Raw genomic sequence first — 14,399 nt, 5'->3', positions numbered from 1 at the left:
TTTAAACCAGTCAACCTGAAACAACAGGACAGTTTGAGATCATGTCAGATACTCACATCCGTGATCACTTCACAAATAACCGTCTTATTCCTCATTTGATTCATTATCAATGGCTCTGTTCCCAAACTTAGTGAGCTTTATAGGGAGCACCCTTCTAAGGCAGCATCCTAACCCGAATGTAATCTTGTCAGTGGCTGATTTGGAGTGATTTCTGGCCATTATCAGTATCACGGATTGTGAATCTGGAATCTGTTCCCTCGTGAGACGTGATGTTCCTGCTGAAGCGTGGCATTGATCATTGTCTCTCTGTAACACTGGAGGAACTGTGAGTTTTCCTGCTTGCCACAACAGGAATGTCATCACTTAAGATGAGGCATGATAAACATGCATCCGCTTCCCTCCTGCTCTGCTCGTTTAAACGGCAGAAATGTAAGAAAAGATGAGCCCTGTGCTCATCTCTGTGAATGTACTGATGTTCTGGCTTAACCAGATGACTTTTATACATGCATGTGTGTGTATTTATATATACATAATAAATATACACAGTGCACACATATATTATGTAAACAAAAACTTTTATTTTGGATGTGATTAATCGCGATTAATAATTTTACAGCTCTTTTTTATATAATGTATATATAATATATGAGTATCTATGTAAACAAATGAAATTAAATATGCATTTTTTTTACAAATTATATATCTATATATTATATATGTATGTGTGTGTGTATATATATCATAATGTATTATGAAAACTTTCTATGTAGTTGATTTATCTCTTATAATTTAATGTTGTTTCTGTTAACATAAATATATGCATAAGATTTTCTATCTGTAATCAACTATATATATATATATATATATATATATATATATATATATATATATATATATAGTTGATGTATCTTTTATAATTTAATGTTCTTTCTATTAACTATTGTTTACGTATATTATATTATTTCAAATTTATATTATATTAATTATATAAAAAATAATATCATTTAAATGTTTTCATATAGTTTATTATATGCCCAATAAATTATATAATGTAATTTAATACATAGTTTATTTTTTTTATTTTTTTTTTACATAAATTTAAAATAAAGTTAAGAACTGTATACATTTTATAAAATAAAAACTATAAAAATTATATTATTATTAAATTATATATGTCATTATATATACGGTTTATATTATAATGTAATGTATACATAATTTAATTCCTCCTCTGAAACTATTTTTAACCCACATTTAACCCATGTTGCAATAAAAGATAAAATCAAGTCCTGCACTACAATATTTGCCTCTCAACATTCTGTTCACCCAAAAATACATCACAATGTTGTCTTTATGAGTTCCCTGTTTTACGCCGCATGTGTTTTTCATCAGCGAGCGCATAAACTGGCTCAAAAATGTTAGAAACTTTCAACATCTATATTATTTTTGCCCTCGGTTCAAATACTCAGACTCAGTGTTGTGGCTTTAAGCAGAAGTGTTGAAATTGTAGGTTTATTTTCGAGCCTCATGCTGAGGCCAGAGCTGAATGCGATCCTGTGACCTCAGAGACCTGTCCACTCCGCAGCGCTCAGGAAGTCTTAGGAATTCCTTTCTGCTGACACTCACGCCACAGGAAGCAGATAAATCAGACGGGGAAGAGGAAGCCACCCATGGACTACCTCTCTTGGTCCTTCCAAGGCAGCGTTTCTCATCGGTGTTTTGTGTTTTATCATCGGCGGCGGAGTAGAAAAGCTTTCATGTGAAAAGCTGATCCCACTTATCTCTGACCCCATATTTGACCTTCTCATCTTTCCGTATCGAAATATTTCGCTCTTGTTGCACAACTCCGAATCCCAGCGCCAGCGTCATTTTCAGGAGATTTAGTGATAGAAGTGATGGGAAGAATGCAGAGCTCTGGACTTTTTCATTTCATTGGAATTCACATTCAGACACTGCTGTACTGAGTCCAAATCATATTTTATAATAATTACTTTTGTGTGCTCTCAGGGTTGGATAAACCTGCGTAGGAATATAGATGGACACTTTTCCTGATATTTACTTAAATATTGGACATACACTACTGTTTGAAAGTTTAATATTGATACTTTTATTCAGCTTGGATATATTAAATTAAACATAAATAATGGTAACAACATTTATAATTATATAAAGGAATTCTAATTCGAATAAATGCTGTTTTTGTAACTTTTTTTCACACAACAACGACAAAAAAAAAATGTTACTTGAGCAGCAAATCAGCATATTAGAATGATTTCTGAAGGATCATGTGACAATGAAGACTGGAGTAATGATGCTGAAAATTCAGCTTTGATCACAGAAATAAATTACATTTTACAATATATTCACATAGTAAATGGTAATTTTAAATTGCAATAATATTTCACATTTTAACTGTATTTTTGATCAAATTAATGCATTCCGAATGTGTGCAAAATACATTAAAATATCAAAAACATCAGTAGTGTACATTTAAAATCCATGCATTAAATGTGTGATTTCGCAAGATCTGCTTTTTGTTCTTGATTTTTTTCCCCTCTGCAAATACAGACAATGCTATCTGCGTGTTGCAGGATGTGCAGGGTGTGGTTTGTTTTGAGGTCAGCAAACAAAGATTTTGAGGATGCAGGAAACGCCAATAAATCAACAATCCCTGAACTCTCACAACCCGAGTTCCTCCAGCCCCGAATTTCCAAATCAAGCATCACTATCACTGTTCTAATCAATCTGAGCAGGATTTACAGACTTAACGGTTGACTTTTTGACCTTTCAGAACCCCTAGTTGAATATAATAGTGAGTTTTGCGGTTCAGAAAGTGTGAAACTCTTAGTTTAGTTTAGCCAGATTGACTCATTTTCTATTCAGTAACAACCTTTCAAAACGTAGACGTAGCGTGACGGTGGTGAATGCAAAAGAGAATTCAACCTTCACAGTGCTTCCAGTGTTCTCGTTATAGCAATCTTGTATGCGTATGCTGTCACAATAGTGACTAATGTGACCTTCTGACCTGATCAGCCATCCAGACTGCAGTATTGATTTATCTGAACTGTGTAGATTCACTCTCAATGTCAGCTAGATGTCATTCAGTTGACTTTGCCATTGCCCTCATAAATGTATTAAATCACATTTTACGGTTCATTTTTTAACTAAGGACATTTGTACACACTCTGCTTCTGGGTGTTTTTAGTATTAGTATTAAACTGCCGTTTATATTCAAGCTAGCAGGTATTTAAGAGGGCGTAAACACTGTTAGATGAGCTACGCTTGATGAATTTATAATAAATTTACAAAAAATGACAAAGTTGAGAATCGCCATTGAGAAATTTTCAAAACTTACATCACAGCAATGGGAGTAAAAATGTGCTTAATTATCATGAAAATAATGTCAAAATGCAAAAATACTTAATGGTCACAAAAATGTATATATTTTATTTAATCAAAATTGTTAATTTTTGTTGTGCAAAATGGTTTTAGTTTATTTTATTGAAATAATGTATATATTATTTTATTTTTTGTTTTGCATTGTTTTCATTATTGCAAAAAAATTAAAGATTTTTATTTTATACATGTATTTATTTTATACAAAATATTTTTATTTAATTTGCAGTGGAGTATTGTATAGGAAAATATATTCAAGCTACTAGGTATTTATATTGCATAAATAGTATAAATTAAAAGATTGATTATCCATAACAAGATTGAAATATTTTATTTTATTTTATTTTATTTTATTTTATTTTATTTTATTTTATTTTATTTTATTTTAAAGCATATTCAGGACCTAGCATGTTTGCATTTTTGCATGTTTTGCATGTTTTGTTTTCATTATTTTACATATTTTTATTACATAATAGGCACCTGCAAAAGGTTCTTAATTATAATGAAAATAATTTCACAATCCAAAAATTTTAATGGTTCTAAAAATACATATATTTAATTTATTCGTTTTGTCATTTTATTATTTATTTTGACATTTTTATTATATAAATTGTATTTCATTTTCAGCACTGTATTATATAGTCATTTATATCGGAGCTACCTGGTCTTAAAAAAATTTGGATATGTTAGAAGAGCTGTGTTTGATGAATTTATAACACGTCCATTAATTTAAAACCAGATTTAGCCGCTCATGTTTACCTGACTCTCAGTCCAGATGCTGCTTTATTCCTGCAGCCTTCCTCACAGTTTCTACAGGGCCGAGGGGAGGAACACTGCCGCCATTGTTTGCCCTACCCACAGTGGGAGGATCCGCAGGACCGGCTAATATGTAGCGTTCAGTGGCATTGGTTGCGATGTTATCGGCTCACAATGCAGCCACAGTTCAGCAGCACGTCACACCGAGTGGAGGAGGGAGCTGGTAAAGTCAGACGCAGGTCGTAACCAGGTCGTCTGAAAGAGAAAGTGCTGATCTTTTTAACATCTTGAGTGTTTCTCCTACACATTTGGACACTTAGTTAAAGATCTTGAGATGCTCAGCTTTTCAAATCAGACGTTCAAACAAAGAAATCACAATTTTTTTTTTAATGAAAGCAATTTCAGTAACTTTTGAATAATGAATTCAAATGCATTTAGATTTGTATTTGATTTTAATTATTTTGTCACAATGCAAACATTCTAAATGGTCCTAAAAAGTTAATTACAGAAAAAATTAAAAACGCATATTCATTATACAAAATATTTTTGTAAAATATTTTTCTTTTATATTAGCTGCAGAGTAATTATATAACACTCATTTTTAAATGATTAATTTTATAAAAATGAATTGTTAATTGTTATTATATTTTATTTATTTTGTCACAGTGCAAACATTCTTAATGGTCCTTAAAAATTAATTAAAGAAAATAATTAAAAATGCATATTCGTCTTACAAAATATTTTTGTAAAATATTTTTATTTTATTTTATTTTATTTTAGCAGCAGAGTAATTATATAGCACTAATTTTTTTACTGATTTATTTTATTAAAATGCATTGTTAATTGTTTTATTTTATTTATTTTGTCACAGTGCAAACATTCTTAATGGTCCTAAAAAATAATTAAAGAAAATAATTAAAAATGCATATTCATCTTACAAAATATTTTTGTTTTATTTAATATTTTATTTTATATTAGCAGCAGAGTAATATAGCACTTATTTTTAAATGGTTTATTTTATTAAAATGCATTGCTAATTGGTATTTTTTTTTTTTTTTTTTTTTTTTTTATTTGTCACAATGCAAACATTCTTAATGGATTTTTACAAATATAATTATTATTAAAAATGCATTTTCATTCTATAAAATATTTGTAGTCCTAAAAAATAACACATTTTATTTTTATTAAAATGCATTTCCAATATACAAAATATATTCAAATCAGATGTTCAAGCAGAGGAAGGAACAAAAGTTATCAGTTTTTCCTGCTGACTGTGTTGAAATATGTCGTTTTTCCCTGTCCAGGAAAAACATGCATTCTGAAAAAAAGTTTATAAATGTGCTTTGCATGTGTATCTGAACCCAGAGGAAAAGTGTTATTCTGAGTTTGATCTTTAAAAGTTCAGAAGATTTAATGAATCATTCAGGTACCTTTGTCTCAGATCCAGTAAGAGTTTAGAGAGAAACATCTCAGCTTGCTGCCTGTGAGAAACAGTTGAGGTCTTTCATTTTAACATGTGGACCATATAGCAGAAGGAAGAAATCCCTCAGACGTCTGATGTATAGGAGTGTGCATGAAGCTTGACAGGAGAGACGATGGTTCGATGTATGATTTGCTTTCATAGCTGTTCTGTCGTCTTTGGAAAAATCACTCATCAGTGCTGCACATGCTGTTCAAGTGTGTTTCTCATAGTCTATAATGCACTCAGTCACACATATACACTCACCGCATGAGCTTCAGAACACAGGCAGGAGATTTGTGAGCAGAAAGAAAGGAATGAGAAATCATTCAAATATATAAGAAATTTTTGCATGAAGAAAATTAGGTATATTTTAGCGTATTTTAGGTATTTTATTACAGTAAAAATGCTACTAAAAATAACATTATATTACTAAAAACTCATTAACATTATGCAAAATGTATTTTATTATATTTTATTTTATATATATATATATATATTATATTTCAGTATTTAAATTATATATATATTTATATTATATATATGTATCGGGGGGTATTTTAACATATAATATATATATATATATAGTATATATATATATATATATATATATATATATATTATAATATATAATATATTCACCAGTAAAATTTTAAATGTACAATATTGAAAATGATTCAAATGCAAAAGCTCAAAATTAAAATGATATTACAGTAATGAGCAGCTGGAAGTGAGAAAGTTCTTAATTATCATGAAAATAATTTCACAGCAAAATAATTCATAAAATCACCCCTAAACATTTAATTATAAATCAAATTCATTAAACAAAATTTTATTTTATTATATTTAATTTTTTTAAATATACAAAATTTTATTTTAGTTAGTTTAAATTTGTATTTTTTAAATATTTATTATATTTTATTTTATTTATTGTCCTAAACAATTTATTAATTTGCATTTATGTAATCATCTTTTTAAAATAAATTTAATTATACAAAATTTGATTTTAGTTCATTTTAATTTTTAAATTGGTATTTTTTAAAATATTTATTATATTTTATTTCATTTATTGTCCTAAACAGTTTATAAATTTACATTTATGTAATCATCTTTTTTAAAAGAAATTTCATTATACAAAATTTGATTTTAGTTCGTTTTAATTTTTACATTTGTATTTTTTAAATATCTATTATATTTTATTTCATTTATTGTCCTAAACAATTTATTAATTTACATTTATGTAATCATCTTTTAAAAATAAATTTAATTATACAAAATGTTATTTTAGTTTGTTTTAATTTTTAAATTCATATTTTTTAAATATTCATTATATTTTATTTCATTTATTATCCTAAACAATTTAATAATTTACATTTATGTAATCTTTTTTTTTTAATCAATTTCATTATACATATTTTATTTCATTTTAATTTCAAATGTTTGTGTGAGATTCACTCGGGGTCAGACGCAGGTCTTTAAGCGGTCCCAGCTGTGGATGCTCTTGGCCTCTGTCCTGCTCTAAGAGCAGATGTTGCTCTTCCTCTGTTTGTTGTGTTTGGGGTCAGGCGTTGTCAACACACGACCCTCGTCCCCATAACCGCATGTGTCCTTCCTCCTCCTCCCTCACGTTCTGTCCAGCGGTCTGCTCTCAGACGGACCCTCGCTCATCCTGTCGTCTTTAGAGACCAGGAAAAAAACCATGTAGTCTCCCCGCAACAATTGAATCAGACGCTTACATCTGTGTGAAGACCAGGAATGCAATAACAGGAAAATTGGGAGGATTATAAATAAATAGCTGCATTTGAACTGCTCACCCGTGGGCGGAGCATAAATAAACACACCGCCGCCCCTTTGTCTGCTGCCCCATATTTCTCACCAATTTATTGATTGGTGGGGAAACCGTCTGCTCACACATGAATTGTGGGATAATGGTTTAAAAGGCCAAAAAAAGAGTTGGCAGGGAGAAGGACTGGGTCTCGGGTTGAATGTGTGGCTTCACGCAGACCATTTTAAACTCATTTGATTCTTCATAGAATAACAGTCATTAGTATTTAGGAATGTTTTTATGTTGCAAATTTTGCAAATCATTACAGCAACCACAATAACCATCCACAAATATCTATATAATACCAATCTAATAACACACCAAATAAAACAAATATACAACATAGTTCAGATGTGAAATCTGTTGGCAAACAATTTATTACTTTTATTATGGCAAATCATGATTCTGAGGATATTTTTTTTATTTTTTATTATTGTTACATTGATTGGTAACCATAAATTGCATACAGCTGAATAACTGTATTACCTGGAAAATGATTAAAAATTGTTTATCATGGGAAATTATTATTATTATCATTAGTAATTTAAGAAGTTTTATTTAAATGATCATTTAAATTGTTTTATATTAAATTATTTGTATTAAAATTAAAATACATTTTAGATAAATGTATTCTTATTATTATTTTAATATATTACAAATGTTATTTTATTTAAATTGCTATTGCAATTATATTTTTATAAAAAAAATTAATAAAAAAAATTAATAAAAAAGAGTTTTATAAAAATCATAATACAACCATCGATAATAAAACAACATAAGAAAATAAAAATGTATTAAATTTTAAAAATGTGTTTAAACTTACTGAAATTCTATTTTGTTAGGTAATTTTGTATTAAAATACAAAATTGTAAACAAAGTTTAATTACTATTATAAATCTATTAAAATTGTATTATATTTAAATCATTATTTAAATTCTATTTTGTATTTTATTATTCTATTTGTATTTAAAAATTCTATTTTATTAAATAAATAATATATAATTTATTATAAAAAATAAAAAAAAATTAAAATTATATTTTAAAAAATAATTCAAATATTAAATAAATTAAAAAAAAAAATATTCTATTATGTTAAATAATTTTGTATTAAAATGCAAAATTGTAAACAAAATTTAATTACTTTTATAAAAGTATTAAAATCATATTTTATTTAAATTCATTTAACAGGCTTAAGTGAATGTATTATCATTATAAAAGTATTAAAATTATATTTTAAATCATTATATTAAATAAATGGTTTTAGATAGGCTTAAGTGAATGTATTATCATTATAAAAGTATTAAAATTATATTTTAAATCATTATTTAAATTATTCTTATGTTAAATAATTTTGTATTAAATTACATTTTAGATAACTGTATTATTTGTATTATTCTAAAATTAGTAAAAATAGTATTTATGATACTATTAACTCACTTTTGATCATTGTTGTAGTTTATAATATTGGTGTTGCTGCAGTTCACTCCAGCGATTTTCCCACAATTAAGTGCACCGCTATGAACTGTAGTAGAAAGCATTGTTATTGGGAGTTATTTTGGGAGCGCTAAGCGTCTTTATTGTCGTCCTGCAGATGAGCGAGAGGCCGTGCAGAAGAAGACCTTCACCAAATGGGTGAACTCACACTTGGCACGCGTGTCCTGTCGGATCACGGATCTCTACATGGACCTGAGGGCACCTGGACGACGGAGCTCATCCAAGGCGTCTGCGATAGGAGGTTCTGTCATCGGCAGGGGGCGGGGCAGTGCCCATATTTGGGCGTGTGTTATTATGCTGTCACTCTTGGTGTCTGACGAATCCTTATCTCTACTTTTATCCTAATTATGCTGTAACTCTTACTTTTATGATCGTCTTTTTATTAGTCAAATCCATCCCTCGCATTGTAGGTGCTGTGGTTTAGCTTTCACTCTCATCAGATAACTGTGTTTGGTTTCACGTCCCCAGTGGTTTAGCTTTCACTCTGATGATTAACCATGTGCGTCAGATAATTGCCTGAAACTGCTCTTTCCTGTCCAGCAAGCACAGGCTTTGGGGAAAATAGGCTGTTAAAACTCCAGCTTTAGGAGTGCATTACTCTTATCATCTGCTTACAGAAGCACAGATGGAAACCGTGTGCAATCTGCGATCCGATCAGAACAGACAAACATAAAAATCATGAATGAGAGCGCTTAGAAGGATGAAGCTCATGTCCAGCTCATAAAACAAAACAAAAAACAATACAATGTAAAAACACAACTTTAATTCTACAATAAGTTACAAACATTATAAAATCAAATAATGTCAAATAATTATGAAATAAGTTTAACAATAAACAAAAACTAACAAACAAACTCACACAATAATATTCATACTTTTTTTTTTTTTGCCCCTGCAATTTCTCTGCTTTTTTAATTGAAAAAATAAGGGATAATTACAATAATAACATGGTGACATTAAAAACTTTGACATTTTTACATATTCAGAAGTTGCCGTTCAGATACAATATGGTTTTAGATTAAAAAAATAATAATAATTAAGTTATGACTTTAATAAAATGATTCCTACCCAAAAGTAGTTTACAGATTTTGAATGCATTGTGAAGATTGAGAAATGTTTATTAGATCATTAACAGCATCCTCCGCACATGAAACATGAGGACTGTGTGTGTGTGTGTGTGTGTGTGTGGGTGTGGGTGTGGGTGTGGGTGTGGGTGTGTGAGAGAATTGGTGTGTGTGCGAGTGAGTGAGTGAGTGTGTGTGTGTGTGTGTGTGTGTGTGTGTGTGTGGTGTGTGTGTGTGAGAGAGAGAGAGAGAGAGAGTGGTGTGGGGTATGTGTGTGTGTGTGTGTGTGTGTGTGTGTGTGTGTGGTGTGTGTGTGTGTGTGAGAGAGAGAGAGAGAGAGTGAGTGGGTGGGTATGTGTGTGTGTGTGTATGTGTGTATGTGTGTGTGTGTGGTGTGTGTGTGTGTGTGTGTGTGGTGTGTGTGGTGTGCGCGTAAGTTGTGTTTAGAGAGAGAGAGAGTGTGTGTGTGTGTGTGTGTGTGTGTGTGAGTGTGTGAGTGTGTGAGTGTGTGTGTGTGTGTGTGTGTCGGTGTGTTTGTGTGTGTGTGGTGTGTGTGTGTGAGTGTGTGAGTGTGTGAGTGTGTGTGTGTGTGTGTGTGTGTGTGCGACTGGTGTGTGTGTGTGGTGTGTGGTGTGTGTGTGTGTGTGTGTGGGTGTGTGTGTGTGTGTGGTGTGTGTGTGGTGTGTGGTGTATGTGTGTGTGTGTGTGTGTGGGTGTGTGTTGTGTGTGTGTGTGTGTGTGTGTGTGTGTGTGTGTGTGTGTGTGTGTGTGTGTGCGCGTAAGTGTGTTTTAGAGAGAGAGAGAGTGTGTGTGTGTGTGTGTGTGTGTGTGTGTGTGTGTGTGTGAGTGTGTGAGTGTGTGTGTGTGTGTGTGTGTGTGTGTGTGTGTGTGTTTGTGTGAAGGAGCCATGTGTAAGAGCAGTGTTTATGTTCACACATGCTTTCACTATCTCTCAAGGTTCACGATAAGAGAACTCATCAGTGTGCCAACAGAGCAGATGCCTTCCTTTGAATTGTCCTGCCTTCTTCACCAAGGCCATGAGTCACATCCTAAACTGAGATGTGTCAGTGATCTATCACTCGTGCTTCCTCTGGCTTTCCCTGAAGCCAAGCTCTTGCACCGCGGCTGAAGACACTGAAACTGAGTGCTGGTTTTGGCGAGCAGTCAAAGTGGAGCTTGTGTTTCAAACCCTGTCAAGCTGCCTGTCTAGATTGGTTTACACAAGCGCTTCGGGCAAGTCCAGAGGAAGAAACCTTTACCCAGAATGCATCAATACCAGCATCGACCGTGATCTGTGTTTGTGCTCCATTTCACTTACTATAGCAACCATTTAATGAAAAAAAAAAACGCGCTCATAAATTTCCTTCAAGTGTGTCAGTACTTCCCCCTTTATCTGTTTAATCAAACTGTTTCTGTGGCCATAATTCATCTGGCAGACAGTAAATATGTCCATGGCTTTGAATGGCTGTTTTGTCAGGACTTGTCTTCACAGATACAGCAAGTTTAAGCATCCAAACAAAACACTGATTCATCACAAATATATGCTCGATAACGAACAAAAGAGCCATAAGCTTTACATAAAGCATGTTAGCAGCACCTTTTGTAGTACAGTCATTTTTATTTTTTATTTTTTAGGTTATGGATTTTACATATTCAACTAAAATATGCATGTGTGCATATTTACTACATATACTACAAATAGACATTCTTATTTATTTAAAAAATACATTTATATTTATTTATTAAAAAAATATTGCATAAAATGATACATATAAATCATTAAATACAATTATAATTAGAGAATTTTATGTACACATATAATTAGAAAATGTTATTGATTAAATAAATAGTGTAAATGCAAATTTTGTAAATATGCATAGTGCAAAATATTTAATAAAAATCATATTATAAAAATATATTATATTATATTTTTTCTAAATAATTTATATATATATATTTTGTAAATATGCATAGTGCAAAATATTTAATAAAAATCATATTATAAAAATATATTATATTATATTTTTTCTAAATAATTTATATATATATAAATAATTCTATAGCCTATATATATATATATAGTATATATAATGATAATAATTTATATAAAACATTATAAGAGAAACATGGTTTTCGTTAAAAAAATATAGTTTCCAATAGATAGATAGATAGATAGATAGATAGATAGATAGATAGATAGATGATAGTAAAGTAGTACAGTAGTAAAAAAGGTTGCTTATTACTTCCTCGTCACTCTTTTCTGCTGTTTCAAGGGTTTTGTCTGGATATTCAGTAAGGCTTTGTCCTCTGTGAACAGAAATGATTGTAATTTGGATTTTAACAGATGCCTCTGGCTCTGGGCTTTCATCTGTGATCTGATCGTGTGATTGGCTAATCGGACAAAAACTCTTGCTTTTACAGAAAGGCAGAGCTGCTTTACTGATGCAGCGCCAATAGAAAACTGCTGATGTCATGCCTTGCACTGCAGTCTCTGCAGTGTGTGTGTGTGTGTGTGTGTGTGTGTGTGAGGTCCTCTCACCGGCTCTGAGAGGAACATACCACCTCCACGTCTCAGAGGGAGGATGGATATGCACCTCTCGTTCTGCCCCGCTGCCCTGCAGCTCATTAGTGAAATGCTGTCACTTCACCTCAAGCACGTCCGCTGAGGATCAGCTGCTGATTGAGCCGTCTCTCTAAGCATGATTGATTATATGACACAGAACCTCCATATAAAACTGCCACCCACCATCCTGCTCTCAAACTCATCCATTATATCACACAGCAGCTTTCTCCAGATTATAAATAATGTATTGTATGTATATTTAGAAATCAAAAATATAGTGAAAACTTATGTATAAAATAATTTATGATCTGATAATAGTGGCAAATTATATATATATATATATATATTGATATATATATCTATATATATATATATATATATATAATATATATATATATATGATATATAAACTTTGATAAAAAAAGAATTATACTATTTTCTTAAATATTATTTATATACTTGGACACATATTTGTTCATTCAATATTATTTTATTCGTAATAGACTTTAAATAATACATTATATTTAAAAAACACATAAATCTACACATTTGTATTTTTTTCTTCGTATTTTGTAGTATTATATAAGGTATTATTATTTATTATTATTATTATTACAGTTTTTCTGTTGTGTATTTTACAAAATATTTATTTACTCAAGCTTTCTAGATATTATATATGTGACCCTGGAGCACAAAACCAGTCTGAAGTCGCTGGGGTATATTTGTAGCAATAGCCAAAAATACATTGTATGGGTCAAAATTATTGTTTTTTTTCTCTTATGCCAAAAATAATTAGGATAATAAGTAAAGATCATGTTCCACAAAGATATTCCTACTGCAAATATATCAAAACTTAATTTTTGATTAGTAATATGCATGATTTTCAAATAGTTATATCTCAGCCAAATATTGTCTGATCCCAACAAACCATACATCAATGGAAAGCTTATTTATTCAGTTGATGTATAAATCTCAAATTCTCAAAAAAACCCTTATGACTGGTTTTGTGCTCCAAATATACTATATACAACATCACATGTATGCTATATACTATAAGCAATGTTCCAGCAGCTTTCTCCAGACATGCAGAGCAGCCACACCTCAGTTCAGAGTCTCCTCAGAAACATCACCCGAAGCACAATGCTGTTTTACAACCCGCTTACTCATTACCCATTTCTGCATGACCTAAAAACATAAGAGCTCCAGGAAACTTCATGCATATCCCTTCGTGCAAAGTTATTTTAAAGAGTTCTGAAGAACTCTGGTCACTCTGGTCTTCCTCACTCGGCCTTAATGTAAAAAATAGCACGTGCCCTGCTGTGGTGTTGAATATATCATATCATTTGACACACAGCTTTTCCTGTGAGACCTTCTTTCCTTCCCAAATGTGTCAGAAAGAAAAATAGCCGCTGAACCTGTCTGCAGGAGCGACGGGAACAAAAGCCACTGCATCATTAACTCGTGCTGCGCTGAGTCCGACGCCACTAACTACATTATTCATCAAACAATTATCTATCTTAACCAACACCTACCTCACACAAATAAACATTAATAAATAAACAACCAAGCATGCATGTTATAAAGCAGTATAATTCACACACACGTTCTGATCTGTGCACAGCCCAAGCCGACAAAGGGCCGCATGCGAATCCACTGTCTGGAGAACGTGGACAAGGCCCTGCAGTTCCTCAAGGAGCAGCGCGTGCATCTGGAGAACATGGGGTCACATGATATCGTGGACGGAAACCACCGACTCACGCTCGGACTCATCTGGACCATCATCCTCCGCTTCCAGGTACAGCATCTTTTGGACGCTACAGACCCCTCGAATGTGATCATCAG

At 31.5% G+C, this 14,399-nt stretch overlaps 1 protein-coding gene across 1 annotated transcript in view; it reads left to right on the top strand.

The window, feature by feature from the left end:
- LOC109064217 (spectrin, beta, non-erythrocytic 1) overlaps positions 1-14,399 on the top strand; it is a 99,215-nt gene that overhangs the window by 46,245 nt on the left and 38,571 nt on the right. The window contains 3 exon segments of the mRNA XM_042733458.1: positions 9,028-9,176; positions 10,248-10,253; positions 14,179-14,352. Coding sequence (XP_042589392.1) covers positions 9,028-9,176; positions 10,248-10,253; positions 14,179-14,352 — 329 coding nt within the window.

The sequence above is a fragment of the Cyprinus carpio genome, chromosome B11, assembly GCF_018340385.1.
Source record: "Cyprinus carpio isolate SPL01 chromosome B11, ASM1834038v1, whole genome shotgun sequence".
NCBI lineage: Eukaryota > Metazoa > Chordata > Actinopteri > Cypriniformes > Cyprinidae > Cyprinus > Cyprinus carpio.
This window is presented reverse-complemented; position numbering and strand designations above follow the sequence as displayed.